At 42.9% G+C, this 13,325-nt stretch overlaps 1 protein-coding gene across 7 annotated transcripts in view; it reads right to left on the minus strand.

Annotated features, from left to right (window-relative positions):
• Positions 1 to 232: 232 nt before the first annotated feature.
• Positions 233 to 13,325, minus strand: part of LRRC3B (leucine rich repeat containing 3B) — a 95,767-nt gene continuing 82,674 nt past the window's right edge. For all 7 annotated transcript variants that reach the window (XM_024986318.2, NM_001099395.1, XM_024986319.2 and 4 more), the window contains 1 exon segment: positions 233 to 1,498. In XM_024986318.2, coding sequence (XP_024842086.1) covers positions 557 to 1,336 — 780 coding nt within the window. In that variant the 5' untranslated portion in view covers positions 1,337 to 1,498 and the 3' untranslated portion in view covers positions 233 to 556.

The following is a 13,325-nucleotide window of genomic DNA, read 5'->3' on the forward strand; positions in this document are numbered from 1 at the left end:
TCTGCAGGATGTCACGCAACATCTTATCACCCGGGTTTGCTAAGCCTTACTCTTTTGAAGTCTGACAGACACTTTACTTGGCTGAAAACTCAGCTATGGCTCCCCAGTGTACAGGAGAACTTAATAACACATCTCTCATTGGGATCGCTCTTTGGGTTCACATGGGTTGTCTGTTTTTCTCTCTAAAGCAATGGAATGACTGTAGAGTTTTCTGGACCAATAAGTCACTCTGTTTTTCATGATTCAAAGTTAGGCTTTTATTTGGTTTCAAATTAAAAAAATAAATTTCATTATTAAATAGTGAGATGGATCTAACTGAGGTTCAGAGAAGTAGCCGACTCGGGAATATACCGCCAGGGGTACAATTCAGGGGTGGATTGCCTAAACGAAAATGAGTTGTTAGGTTGTCACGTTTGTTCAAAGTTCGACAGTGGCATAATTCAAAGGAAACTGCGATACAAAGTTTCAAATGTTTACAATGGATGAGAGAAGTAAACCAGCTTATTCTACCGCAATCCCAAACGGATTTCTTTTTCGACACCAGACAGCTCGGACGCTACACCACGGTGCTAATGTCGTCGGGCTCGTCAGCTTTCTTTTGCCTGCTCGGCAGGGACTTCAAGTATTCAAGGTGTCTCCGCGCGTCCTCCTGATTCTGCCTCACGTAGTACACCACGTAAGAGATCACCATGGTGAACCAGCCAAACATGGTGACCAGCATGGCGTAGTCAGTCGTTTTTTTAGGGAGGTTACAAAGGTCGGCGTCATTGGCAGCGTTGAGGAACGGCCTCCCAGCATGTTCATCCAGCACGGAGGTCTTGCAGATCACATTGTGGGCTGTCTCGTGATTGGACACCATGCTCCGCAGGACTTGCTGGAGCGTACAGTCACAGTGCCAGGGGTTGTTGGCAATTCTGGCTCTGGCCTTCAGGTTATTGAAGGCGTTTTTGTGCACGCTCTGAATCCGGTTGTCAGACAAGTCCAGAGTCTGCAGAGTCTCGGCGACTCCCTTGAAGGCGTGCTCATCGATAAACTCAATGCCGTTTTTGGACAGGTTGAGAACTCTTAGTTGATGGAGGTCCTTAAAAATCTCATTGGGGATGGATGTGATCTGATTGGAGTCCAGGTACAAGAGGACCGTTTCAGGTGGAAGATCTCTAGGTATTTCCTTGAGATTCGCATTGCTACAGGTGACATTTAAACCCCCAGAGGAAGAACAGAGACAGCCCTTGGGACACATACTGGCGGAATGAAAGCACAGTATCATGAGAACGAAACTTTGGAGGAGGAGACACATGGAGAGGGAGCGAGTTAGCCACAGGTCCACCAGATTCATGCTGGAATGTCAGCATAATCACAGGCCCAAGCCTCATCTACTCCGGCAAGCACGTGTGCTCACGGTCCAGCCTGTCCACACGGTTGGTCTCCTTCCGGCGTGGTCCAAAGGGCTGCTACTCACACACGCATCTCTTCATCGTGCTGGTCCTTGCGTGGGCACCTAAAGGGAAGAAAGCAGACGTAATGAGCTCTTTTGCAAACGGGGAGTGGGGGTGCATCGCAACGAAACAGGCATCTGGCATTTTATGCAGGCAGGCGAGCTGTTTATGCAGGTAATTTCCATCAGCACCATTGGGCGTTATCTGTGTAATGGCGTCTCTGCTCAAATCCCAGGTGCTGGGGGAGCGGAAGGTCAACAAACGACGACATTTCCAAGTGACGTCGCCTTGTTGTTCCTGGTGCGGAATCTGAGCAAACAGTCCAGATTCCTCTCCTCTCCACTGGCCTGCGCCACATCCTGTGCCCTTCCTAAAGTTGACGGCAACCAGACGGAGTCACCCCTCTCCCTCCTCTTGCAAGAGGCATCAATGCGAATGAGCCTTTCACATGAGCCGCAACGAGAAATCGCCCTGATATTTTACAGTTGATGACCGCAGATAACAACGACTTTCATGGCTTTTGAACGGCTGTCCAATTTGGAGTATTTTCCCTAAAGAAACCCCTTACTTGAATTATGAATGAGACGAATGGGTACATCCCAACCTTCCCAGCACAGTGTTTCCAGGGGCCTCCAGCCTGGATTCTCCAAAGGAGCTGCCTCCCTTGGGGCCTCTGGGGACTACACCACACCCAGAAGGATGTCCTTACCTGAATTTCCAAAGGATTCTCTTTGTTTGCTAAACAGTGTAGTCCCTCTCCAATAGATCTTCGAATATGACACACAGCTCTTTTTTTTTTTTTTAGTATAAAAAGAGTTTTAAGAAATACTAGCCTCTTATATGTAAGCCAAATCATTAAGCTTATAGAGTGCTGTATGAAGTTATGTCAGTGAAGCTGGGGGTGGGGGGTGGGGAATGACATAATTAGCAGCCAAAGAAATGCAACTGTAAAATGAGCTATGAATGTTTTTCTTCTATCAATATAATTTTTAAAAATACCATCTGTATGCTTATAAGAACAGAATAATATGGCATCCTCATAAACACATATTTTGAGAATATGTTTTGGAAAGAAATTTGGCAATATCTATTGAGAACATTAAATTTTACATATATATATATGTGTGTATATATATACATATATCTTTTGACATTGTAATTTTCTTTCAAGTAATCTATTCTAGGGAAATGTTCTAAAATAAAAATGTAACATTCCCCCAAAAAGGAAATACTAGCCTCTAAGTCTTCCTCAATACCCTATTCTTTTCTTTCCATTATGTGTGTGTGTGTGTGTGTGTGTGTGTGTATATATATAAATCATTTATATATATAAAATCATATTTATTTGCTTTGTCCCTCAGTCATGTCCGACTCTTTGCGACCCTATGGACTATATAGCCAACCAGGCTGCTCTGTCTGTGGGATTTTTCCGGCAAGAATACTGAAATGGGTTGCCATTTCCTTCTCCAGGGGATCTTCCTGACCCAGGGATTGAACCCATGTCTCCTGTGTCTCCTGCACTAGCAGACAGATTCTTCACTGCTGAGCTACCGGGGAAGCATTATATATATAATATATATTATGTACATAATATATGTACATATCCCCTGGAGAAGGGAAAGGCTACTCACTCCAGAATTCTGGCCTAGGGAATAATGGGGTTGCAAAGAGTCAGACACGACTGAGTGCCTTTCACCTTTCACACACATATATATATATATCTTTTATATATACTTATATAAAATATATGTATATATCTTTATATATATATACATATATCTTTTACATATATCCATCTCTATATATATATTTCCTGTTGAGCTGTTGTTGGGAAAAGGCCTAAGAAATTGCAAAGCTTTAGTGATATGAGCAAGATTATGAACTTGCCCCAAAATAGAGATGTGAATATAAGTTTACACTTGAAACCGCTCGCTTGTGTAAAGAGGACAGGCATTCTTGCAGACTGGGGAAGTGGCTCTCAGACAGACTCTGGGCCTTGTCCACAATCACAGAGCTCATAAGTGGTACAGATGGCAATCAAGCCAAAGCCTTTGTTCTGACTGGTGAATCTCAATTCTTCTCGCTACCCCTACAGCTCTTTCTCGATTCCATTTGCTCCATGGGGACAAACAAAGTCCAGGGACTGCTGCGGCTTCCGATGCTGTTATGCTGCGACTCAGTGCCACACGGAGGATCCCATGAGCCCCAGGGAGGGGGCTCCCTGCCCTGGGAACCTGTGCCTGACTTCAGAGGATTCTCTCTCAGGATCTAAGGAACTAGGAAAAGGTTCATCCCTCTTACAGCCGTGAGCAACAGAAGACTTTGCAAACTTGTCTTTTCTAAAGATCCCAGATGGATAAATAGAGAGGGAAATGACTCCAAATGTTACCAAACTCACAGAAAAGAAGATTAATGTGAGCTGAAAACATAACGAACTGGGTTGTTCATCACGGAAAAAAATCAGATTAGCAACAGCAGAATGAAACGAACGTGCTTTTGGAATCTCGAGTCCCTCAAATGCCAGAGAGGCTGCAGCTGAACCCCGAGGCTGACTAAGCCATCCGTCAACAGCTCGTTTCATCTGCAGTGTAGGCTCACCTCCCTCCCGTGTTTTCCCTCCTGCAAACCTTCATTGCGGGGCATTTGGGGACTGTAGTCATTGCCTAGATGGGGGAGAAAAGACATAAAAGGAAGGTACTGGAGGCTACTTCAGAGAAGAAGGAGGGTGGCAGAGGACAGGCACAGGTTCCTGGGTGGAGGACAGGAGATGGACAAATGAATGTGAATAGAGAAACTAGAGTTTCCTGTCATCAAGCAACTTCCACCAATTGAGTATGTGCCACCTCCACCCTCCTAAATCCTGTGAATCGGTGCAAACCTTCCTCTGGAGCACACTCACATCTCTCCAGAGACCGAATCCATCTGGAGAAAAGTATCCTCTAATTTAGACTATGAGCTTCCCAGGTGGCTCAGTGGTAAAGAACCCACCCATCAAGGCAGGAGACTCAGGTTTGATCTCCAGGTTGGGAAGATCTCCTGGAGAAGGAAACGCAACCTGCTCCAATATTCTTGCCTGGGCTACAGTCCATGTGGCTGCAAAAGAGTCAGACACGACTTTGGTGACTAAATAACAACAACAGTTTCGACTCTAAGCCCTGTGAGGGCAGGGACTGGTTTCTGCCTCGTGTAGAAATAATAGCAAATAATTACAAGGTAAACAGTGCACTGAGTTTGTTTTTCAGCTTTCATCCTTATGATCATTGTGCCCGTGGGCAAGTTATTAACCTCTCTACCTCACTCTGCTCCTCCTCATATAGAGATTATAAAAGCATCTGATGACAATGTTGACATGAAAATTGTATCAGATAATCCATGCCAAGCATTTAGTACAATGCATAGTAGGTACCAAGTGGTCAACACTTGCTAGCTATAGTTATTATTATTATTCCAGAACCATTTCCAACTTGTAGCGTAGTGCTACATAAATATCTATCATCGTATGAATGAATCAATGAAATATTCAGCAATCTAGCTGTGCTTTTTCTTCCCTACGGTAATTATTTTCATTATTTTGGCACATAAACGTCGGCTCATCAAACATCTGTTGGTTTTACATGTCAAAACAGTAGTAGCCTCCGGCAAAATCACAAGTGTAGATTCCCACTTGAAGAATAGAACTTTTTCTCAGCACACATCTCTAGGCTTTGTTTCTCCAGAATGGTCAGTCCAATGCTCATGGTCACAGACAAGAGATGGTTAGAACGTATCTTCTCAACATCAGAGTGCAATCTGTCTCGAGATGAAATCCTTCATGCCCTATATGGTCCACCCATACACAGGATGAAATGCCTGTTGGGAGTATAAATCCTGCATATTCCTTGCACTCAAAGAGGCTGGACTCAAAACTATTTCATTTTCTCTCTGTGATTCACAAAAAGGGAATGGAATCTTCTGGGGTTGGCTACATCGCTATTGCTGCAACAGCCTCCAGAGCCTTCACTCTCACCCAGGACTTTGAAGTGACAGAAAGACGCAGCATGTAGAGACGTCCAAAGACATCGCATCAAGGTTACCTCCAGCAGGGAGGACAGAAGAACTGTCTCTCTGCTCTGTCGCGCTGACTGACTGTTTTCCAAAGGGATTATCAGCTTGGCATTGCCTGCAAGTACTGGTTAGATGAACAGCTATTCCCAGGAAGGGAAGCTGTGGGGAGATGTGACTCTCAGAGTGAAAACCAGGCATTCTGCAGACACCAGTGCTTCTCCAGCAGAGGGCAGAGCTAAGGAGGCGCCTAAATGCCCTCTTGTTCTGACCCTGTCAGGTCTAACCACAAACCCAGAGTAACAAACAAGCCATCCTTCTGCGGGGCGAGGGGCTGGGGTGTGGGGAAGCCTCCTTGCTAACTTCAGAATGAGTGAGTGGGACATAAAGGAGCCCTGGGGTCACCTTGGTGAGGTGACAGGCACAGCAGCTCTCCGCCTGCCCTCTTGAGGAGGAAGACAACCCAGCAAGGGGACAGCCCAAATGAAACAGCACCTCTTCTGCCTCCTAAATTCCCCTTCGCATCCCTCAACTCATTACTTCTGCCCCATCCTCATGCCCTCATTCCCTTCCAATAAGTCCGGGGCCACGAGGAAGCTGCAGGGTTTCTGGCTGTGCTGTCAGGGCTGAGCTGCGCCCCCACAGAGGACGGTTTGACCCCCAGACCCCAGCCTTGCTCCCGTGTCCCTGTCACACAAGTTTCCTTTTTTCCCCTTTGGTTGCACTCCTCGGCATGCAGAACTCCCCTGACCAGGGATCGAACTTGTGCCCCCCGCAGTGGAAGTGCAGCCTGAACCACTGGACAGTCAGGGAGGTCCCCTGTCACACAAGTTTCTGAGCTTCAGTAATTAATGCTGGGATCGGGTGGCAATCCTCAAATACTGTTTCCAGAAAGAAAAAAAAAATGTACTTAGCAGCCTACTAAGTGAGAAGGCAGTTCTTTCCATGGCTCATTAAACTCTCTCTTGCATGGAAGCAACCTAAATGTCCATCGACAGAGGAATAGATAAAGATGTGGTACATACATAAAATGGAATGTTAGCTGCTCAGTCATGTCCAGCTCTTTGAACCCGTGGACTGCAGCCCACCAGGCTCCTCTGTCCATGGGATTTTCCAGGCAAGGATACTGGAGTGGTTTACCATTTCCTTCTCCAGGGGATCTTCCCGACCCAGGGATTGAACCTGGGGCTTCTGCATTGCAGGTGGATTCTTCACTGACTGAGCTACCAGGGAAGCCCCTATAATGGAATATTACCCAGCCATTGAAAAGAATGAAATACGGCCTCTTGCAGCATATGATGGACTTAAAGATTGACATACTGAGTGAAGTTAAGTCAGGCAGAGAAGGAGACATCCCTTATGTGTGGAATCTGAAAAGAAATGATACAAATGAACTTATTTACCAAACAGAAACAGACTCACAGAGAACAAACGGTTCCTGGGAAAAGGGATAATTACGGAATTTGGGATGGAAAATACACACTGGTGTGTTTAAGATGGATAACCAACAAGGACCTACTGTATAGCACAGGGAACTCTGCTCAATGTCATGTGGCAGCCTGGATGCCAGGGGAGTTTGGGGGAGAATGGATACATGGATATGTATGGCTGAGTCCCTTCACTGTTCATCTGGAGCCACCACAATATTGTTAATCGGCTAAACCCCAATATAAAATAAAAATCTAAAAAAAAACCCAGGGGACTGTATAACCTAGACATTACCAGTTTACTTTTGCTTTTAACTCTCTGAAGCGCCCCAACTTAGACAAATATATAGCTCTGCTTTGGTGTAACTTAATTATCTAAGTTTAAATACAGGCTGTCACTTATTTGTGACCTTGGTCAAACCTTTCTGTGCATTTAAATTCTTTGTCTAAAAAGCTGGCATAATAGGGGAATTCTCTGGTGGGCCAGTGGTTAGGAAATTACATACTGATTTCTTTATTTGCTCAAGTTTTCTGTCAACTAAGTTGTTGCTCAGTCTAACGTCCAATCACAAGTCTGGTGTACGTTATTATATATGTGGATCCTCTGTAAGTGGTTGGGCTTTTGTGTACTTTACTGAATAGAGTACATTAGTGTAGTATTTTTATTTCAAGCCTATAATGTGAGGAAGCAAGTGAAAAAGCAGGCTGATGCAGCTGGTACTTGTGCACTTTACAAGGTCCTGTCCTGTAAGATTGGAAATGTTTCTTTATTTTTTTGTATTTTTTAGTGTATTATTTGTGCAAAAAGGATTATAAGACCATTACAGAATAGTACTATACAGTTGATTGCGTTAGCTGGGTATCTAGGCTAACTTTGATGGACTTATGAACACACTCTCGGAAAGGAACTCGTTCATTTGCAAGGGCCTTACTGTATATCCTGGCCGCGCCGTTCCCTCTCCAGAGTACTTCCTTGGAGCTAAGAAGAGGCTGTCTCTCTCAGGCTATAGTCGTCACTACGGTCCTAGAACAAAACTTATCGGGAAACTTTCAGATTTTTTTTTTTTTTTGAGTCAGCACTAACAAATAAACAACACTTTTTTTTTTTTTTTTTGAACTCTCTATCTCTCTCTCACTGGGTACTAAATAAAGAATAAAGATAAGATTATGTCTTCCCTGACATCTGTATTTATTATTCATCATGCTGCAAGGTTATAGGAAGGCCGAGTGGGAACCCATCTGTCTCAGTTTCTTTCAGCTTCTCTGTTATTATTACTTCCCACCAAGTGCCTAAGGTATTCGCAAGAGTGAGAGCTTTGCAAACTCTTAACACACAATCTACGTTTAAGTGTAGGCTCCCAAAGATGCTCCAAGGTGCAGAGGCAACTTGAACACTGCTTTTAGAAAGCATTATCCTTGCTGAATTCAGCTGCATTTCTGACTGGGATGGATGACTCTTACCACACACACACACACAAAACCCACAAAAAACCAACTTATCATAATCAATGACTTGGTGGGGAAAGTACAGGATTCAGATCTAAAATCAAGGAAATGAAAACACTAATTTAAATAGACACACGTACCTCAATGTTCACAGCCACGTTATTCACAATAGCCAAGATATGGAAACAGCCTAAACGTCCATTAACACTTGGATAAAGAATGGATAAAGAAAATGTGGCATGTGCATAGACAATGAAATACTATCGGCCATTAAAAAAAAATGAAATCTTGCCTTTTCCAACAACACAGATGGACCTGGAAGATATTATCCTTAGTGAAGTAAGTCAGAGAAAGACAAATACTGTATATTTTCACTATATGTGGAATTCAAAATATGTAGAAACAAGCAAATAAAACAGAAACAGTGTCAAGATACAGAAGACCAACTGCTGGTTAACAGTGAGGAGAGGGGCGGGAAAAGAGGAAAATAGGGAAAGAGGATTAAGAGGTAACAAACGACTAAGTATTAAAAAACAAGATACAAGGATGAGATGTTCAGCACAAGGAATACAGCCAACGTTTTATAACTTTAAATGGAATATAATCTATAAAAGTATAGCAGTATTATAATGTATACCTGAAACTAACATAATACTGCAAATCAACTAAATGTAACTATGAGTGATGATGGAAGTTAACTAGACTTATTGTAGTAAAATTTTTTGCAATATATACAAATACTGAATCAATGTTGTATACTTGAAACTAATATACCATTATATATAATTACTTTTAATAAGAGATGTCAAGTAAATATTAAGTGAAGATGTACATATATGATCCCCCCAGGGATCAATGCAAAGAAATAGAGGAAAACAATAGAATGTGAAAGACTAGAGATCTCTTCAAGAAAATTAGAGATACCCAGGGAACATTTCATGCAAAGATTGGCTCAATAAAGGACAGAAATGGTATGGATCTAACAGAAGCAGAATATATTAAGAAGGGGTGGCAAGAATACACAGAAGAATTGTACAAAAAAGATCTTCACAATGCGGATAATCATGAGGGTGTGATCACTCACACTCAACTAGAGCCAGACATCCTGGAATGTGAAGTGAGGTGGGCCTTAGGAAGCATGACTATGAACAAAGCTAGTGGAGGTGACGGAATTCCAGTTGAGCTATTTCAAATCCTGAAAGATGATGCTATGAAAGTGCTGCATTAAATATGCCAGCAAATTTGGGAAACTCAGCAGTGGCCACAGGACTGGAAAAGGCCAGTTTTCAGTCCAATCTCAAAGAAATGCCAAAGAATGCTCAAGCTACGACACAATTGCACTCATCTCACACTCTAGTAAAGTAATGCTCAAAATTCTCCAAGCCAGGCTTCAGCAGTACGTGAACCATGAACTTTCAGATGTTCAAGCTGGTTTTAGAAAAGGCAGAGGAATCAGAGATCAAATTGCCAACATCTGCTGGCTCGTGGAAAAAGCAAGAGAGTTCCAGAAAAACATCTATTTCTGCTTTACTGACTATGCCAAAGCCTTTGACTGTGTGGATCACAATAAACTGTGGAAAATTCTGAAAGAGATGGGAATACCAGTCCACCTGACCTGCCTCTTGAGAAACCTATATGCAGGTCAGGAAGCAACAGTTAGAACTGGACATGGACGAACAGACTGGTTCCAAATAGGAAAAGGAGGACGTCAAGGCTGTATATTGTCACCCTGCTTATTTAACTTCTATGCAGAGTACATCATGAGAAACGCTGGGCTGGAAGAAGCACAAGCTGGAATCAAGATTGCCGGGAGAAATATCAATAACCTCAGATATGCAGATAACACCACCTTTATGGCACAAAGTGAAGAAGAACTAAAGAGCCTCTTGATGAAAGTGAAAGAGGAGAGTGAAAAAATTGACTTAAAGCTCAACATTCAGAAAACTAAGATCATGGCATCCGGTCCCATCACTTCATGGCAAGTAGATGGGGAAACAGGGGCTGTCTTTATTTTTCTGGGCTCCAAAATCACTGCAGATGGTGATTGCAGCAATTAAATTAAAAGACACTTGCTCCTTGGAAGGAAAGTTATGGCCAACCTAGATAGCATATTAAAAAGCAGAGACATTACTTTGCCAACAAAGGTCCGTCTGGTCAAGGCTATGGTTTTTCCAGTAGTCATGTATGGATGTGAGAGTTGGACTGTGAAGAAAACTGAGCACAGAAGAATTGATGCTTTTGAACTGTGGTGTTGGAGAAGACTCTTGAGAGTCCCTTGGACTGCAAGGAGATCCAACCAGTCCATCCTGGGTATTCATTGAAGGGACTGATGTTGAGGCTGAGACTCCAATACTTTGGCCACCTGATGCAGAGAGCTGACTCATTTGAAAAGACCCTGATGCTGGGAGGGATTGGGGCAGGAGGAGAAGGGGATGACAGCGGATGAGATGGGTGGGTGGCGTCACTGACACAATGGACATGGGTTTGGGTGAACTCTGGGAGTTGGTGATGGACAGGGAGGCCTGGCGTGCTGCGGTTCATGGGGCTGCAAAGAGTCAGACACGACTGAGCGACTGAACTGAACTGATGTAAAACAAAAGAGATCAATCTACACACACACACACACACACACACACACACACGTATAATTAAAACATTATGGAAGAATGTTTATATAAAATGCCTATATAAAAACCTTATATAAAAAATAGATAATAGTCTTATATTCAGAGTATGGTTCTAGAGCAGATGGTGTAGAGAATTTTGACTTTTTATCTTATAATCTTCTCTACTATTTCAATCTTTGCCATGAGCACAGTCATAGTATTAACTAGGTAAGGAAAAAAGGGGTTGGTCTGAAGCTACTGACTGATAAGCTATTTTCTGTTAGGAGTTACAGAAAGTACAAAAGTAGGCAAGACATAATGTCTCTTCTGACCAGCTGAGTCACCCTAAAAAGTCGTTTAAACTGTCTGAGTCTTAGATAAGAGTACAGCACACCATAAGCCTGAGGTTAGATAAAACCAGGGTCAACCCTCAGTTTGGGTACCAGCTGGGGGAGCTTGGGAAAACAAAGCGACTGTTTGGAGTCCAAGGTTTCTCAGCTATAAATAAGAATAACACTCATTTCACAGGTTTCATGTATGGTTGTAACTGTGCCACTCTCATAGCAGATGCCTGACAAAATATTACAGACTCTGAACACGCTTTCAAAGGCATCACAGTCAAGTTCAGATTTCCCAAGGGTTCTGTGGAATACCATCTGTGAGTTGCAGTCTCGTAAGTCTGAGAAACACACTTTTTGAGAGTTACAATGGTCATCAGCCTATTTAAGGTTCTGAGAAGTTACAGCAAAGGAACCTATTAACTCAGAATTATCCAAACATACTTGGTCCCCCTGCCAAAGGCCTCTGGTGTCCTGTAATTTTTATAGCATAACCATCCACAGAATATGATAACTGGTAAATTCAGATCTAACTAAAGAACATTTAATATTATCTCTACTATTTCTCCTCTTACTTCATCCAAATATTCTGAAGGAATACGAGGTGACATGTTTTGCAAATGAGAATTCAATTTGCCACTTGATCCTTCTCAGGCCAAATAATATTACCATACAGAAATAATCACCACCAACTATTAATAAGATTCATTGCAGGCAGAGATGAAAAAATGACTAATCTATAGCTAGCACAAAGGATCATTTTGTTTAATGAAAGAAATATCTCGATTAAAACTTACATGTCCATAAATAAATTGCAACAAATGGGATATTACTGTGTTTCAATTTCAGGCTCTCCGATTTCCTCATCCTGCCTCAGGCACCACTTTTATTTTTGGAAAATCATTAATAACATGATCCTTAAGGGCTTTGAAACCTTGCACATGTGTGCTCAGCTGTGTCCGACTCTGTGACCTCATGGACCATAGCCTGTCCGGCTCCTCTGTCCATGAGATTTAAGAGGTAAGAATACTGGAGTGGGTTGACATTTCCTTCTCCAGGAGAGCTTCCCAACACAAGGATGGAACCTGCATCTCCTGCGTCAGCAAGCAGGTTATTTACCACTACTGTCAGCCGGGAAGCCCCCTGAAAACCTTAGAGAGTGGTAACTCAAAGAGAAGGCTTTGGAGTTAGCCATATCTAAGCCTCTAACAACAAAGGTCTGTCTAGTCAAGGCTATAGTTTTTCCTGTGGTCATGTATGGATGTGAGAGTTGGACTGTGAAGAAAGCTGAGCGCCAAAGAACTGATGCTTTTGAACTGTGGTGTTGGAGAAGACGCTTGAGAGTCCCTTGGACTGCAAGGAGATCCAACCAGTCCATTCTGAAGGAGATCAGCCCTGGGATTTCTTTGGAAGGAATGATGCTAAAGCTGAAACTCCAGTACTTTGGCCACCTCATGTGAAGAGTTGACTCATTGGAAAAGACTCTGATGCTGGGAGGGATTGGGGGCAGGAGGAGAAGGGGACGACAGAGGATGAGATGGCTGGATGGCATCACTGACTCGATGGATGTGAGTCTGAGTGAACTCTGGGAGTTGGTGATGGACAGGGAGGCCTGGCGTGCTGTGATTCATGGGGTCGCAAAGAGTCGGACATGACTGAGCGACTGAACTGAACTGAAGCCTCTAACTTTGACATTCAATCACTTGTGTGTGTGGTAAGTCACTTTAGTCGTGTCTGACTCTGTGTGACCCTATTGGCTGTAGCCTGCCAGGCTCCTCTGTCCATGGGATTCTCCAGGTAAGGATACTGGAGTGGCAAATAGTTATTAAACATATACAGTTACAACTCTTATTAACTCATATCTCAACAGGATTAGATTTTAAGAAATGTGAATATGAGAAATAGAATATTTAGACTATGGTTTTAAGAAAAGTTGTTATAAATGGTACATTATATTTGCCTTCTCAAAATTATATCCTCTTTCTCATGCAACTTACTGACACAAACTGACAACTTTATGCATATTTCCAC

Source organism: Bos taurus, chromosome 27, assembly GCF_002263795.3.
Source record: "Bos taurus isolate L1 Dominette 01449 registration number 42190680 breed Hereford chromosome 27, ARS-UCD2.0, whole genome shotgun sequence".
Classification (NCBI taxonomy): Eukaryota; Metazoa; Chordata; class Mammalia; order Artiodactyla; family Bovidae; genus Bos; species Bos taurus.